We start from the raw sequence: 1970 nt of genomic DNA, 5'->3' as shown, positions 1-1970 counted from the left end.
GTCTACTGCTTAGCTTAGAGACTGAGAAAATGCTTCCTCCGGCCTGCAGCAGACTGATCGCTGGGGGAGGCGGAGCTTCTCTGAAAAAATGATACTGTTGAATATTATCTCAGGGATTTATATGTGTAGACTTAGTAAGCAGTGAATGCGACTTTCACCAAACATTCACAGGGGGGGGGGTGAATCAATCAATGGCACGCAAAGCACATGGCCCCCGGAAGATTCCCCTGCAGTGAATATTGAATGAACGTCGGCTGTGCTGCTTGATAAACATGTAATAACCGCACCACCTCCTTCTCCCGCAGGTGCGCATCGAAGACGACATCGCCGTGGCCGCCAACGGCATGGAGCTCCTGACCTGCGTCCCGCGCACCGTGGAGGAGGTGGAGGCCCTGATGGCGGAGTCGCCAGGCGAGAGCAAAGTGATCCTCAGCCAAGGGCTGTGAGTGTGGCGTCTCCAGGGGGCGGGGGGGGGGCGGGGACCCCCCGCAGCCTCCGCCTCCGATGCGTTTCCTGTGCCTTCCAATCGTCAACTTTTTTTTTATCTCAAACAGAAAAAAGAAATCGTTTTCTGCAGATTTAACGTCCAAACCAAACACGCAGCAAATCCGCTCCGATCCTGCTTCTAATCATGTGAGGGGGTCCGGAGGAAGATTGGGGGAAGCGGGCCGCGCTCCGTGGACGCAGTCTGTTTTGGCCGCGGCGGAATGTTGGCAGCGCGGCTCCGTTGCTCCGTTTCAGATGTACTAACGTATCAATTACCAAATAAATACATTCAAACAATAGCCGGAGATGGAGGGGAGCGACTTTTTTTTTTTGTTGTTTACGGGTTCGCGTCCAACGCCCCGGGAGAAGGCGGCGTGCGCAAATGCGTACTGACAGGTCGAGCTGGCCGGCCCTATACACGGCCCTCGTGTTCCAGAGCCAACCCGGGGGCCCAGGATGCTTCTGGGATGCCGAGCGCAAAATAATACCATCTCTGAGGCAGCAGCGCTGCAATGGACGCGGGGGCGTCGCCCTGCTACTCGCCCGCCGCTGCGCAGATAGTTGTATGTTAAAGCGACAGCGACCCGTAAAGAGTCCCTGTCGCCGGATCATTCTCAGTCATGTTCAGTGCAGGAGTAAGGACGTCATCCCCGTTCAGTGCAGGAGTAAGGACGTCATCCTCGTTCAGTGCAGGAGTAAGGACGTCGGACTCCAGGCAGTGCAGGAGTATGGACGTCATCCCCGTTCAGTGCAGGAGTAAGGACGTCATCCCCGTTCAGTGCAGGAGTAAGGACGTCATCCTCGTTCAGTGCAGGAGTAAGGACGTCATCCCCGTTCAGTGCAGGAGTAAGGACGTCATCTCCGTTCAGTGCAGGAGTAAGGACGTCGGACTCCAGGCAGTGCAGGAGTAAGGACGTCATCTCCGTTCAGTGCAGGAGTAAGGACGTCGGGCTCCAGGCAGTGCAGGAGTAAGGACGTCATCCTCGTTCAGTGCAGGAGTAAGCAGCTCATCCCCGTTCAGTGCAGGAGTAAGGACGTCATTCTCGTTCAGTGCAGGAGTAAGGACGCCATCTCCGTTCAGTGCAGGAGTAAGGACGTCATCTCCGTTCAGTGCAGGAGTAAGGACGTCATCTCCGTTCAGTGCAGGAGTAAGGACGTCATCTCCGTTCAGTGCAAGAGTAAGGACGTCATCCCCGTTCAGTGCAGGAGCAAGGACGTCATCCCCATTCAGTGCAGGAGTAAGCAGCTCATCCGTGTTCAGTGCAGGAGTAAGGAGCTCATCCGTATTCAGTGCAGGAGTGAGGACGTCATCCCCATTCAGTGCAGGAGTAAGGACCGCCCTAGTCCTTAGTGACATCATCGTAGAGGCCCGAAGAACATTTACACTTTCATTTTTAATACATACACAAGTCTGGGGGCCTCCTCTGTATTTCCATGTTGAAGTCTGAATGAGATTCCTGCAGCCGGGTGTACGTCCCCTTTAT

At 55.0% G+C, this 1970-nt stretch overlaps 1 protein-coding gene across 1 annotated transcript in view; it reads left to right on the top strand.

The window, feature by feature from the left end:
• The window catches only part of LOC108801520 (xaa-Pro dipeptidase-like), a 15130-nt gene extending 14601 nt beyond the window's left edge, over nucleotides 1–529 (top strand). The window contains exon 4 of the mRNA XM_018573407.1: nucleotides 306–529. Within this exon, the coding sequence (XP_018428909.1) occupies nucleotides 306–446 (141 nt within the window). The 3' untranslated portion in view covers nucleotides 447–529. The remainder of the gene's footprint in view (nucleotides 1–305) is intronic.
• Nucleotides 530–1970: the final 1441 nt, after the last annotated feature.

This window comes from Nanorana parkeri, unplaced genomic scaffold, assembly GCF_000935625.1.
Source record: "Nanorana parkeri isolate BGI_ZX_2015 unplaced genomic scaffold, ASM93562v1 scaffold2368, whole genome shotgun sequence".
Classification (NCBI taxonomy): domain Eukaryota; kingdom Metazoa; phylum Chordata; class Amphibia; order Anura; family Dicroglossidae; genus Nanorana; species Nanorana parkeri.
The sequence above is the reverse complement of the archived record's forward strand: the minus strand, read 5'-3'. Positions and strand labels throughout refer to the sequence as shown.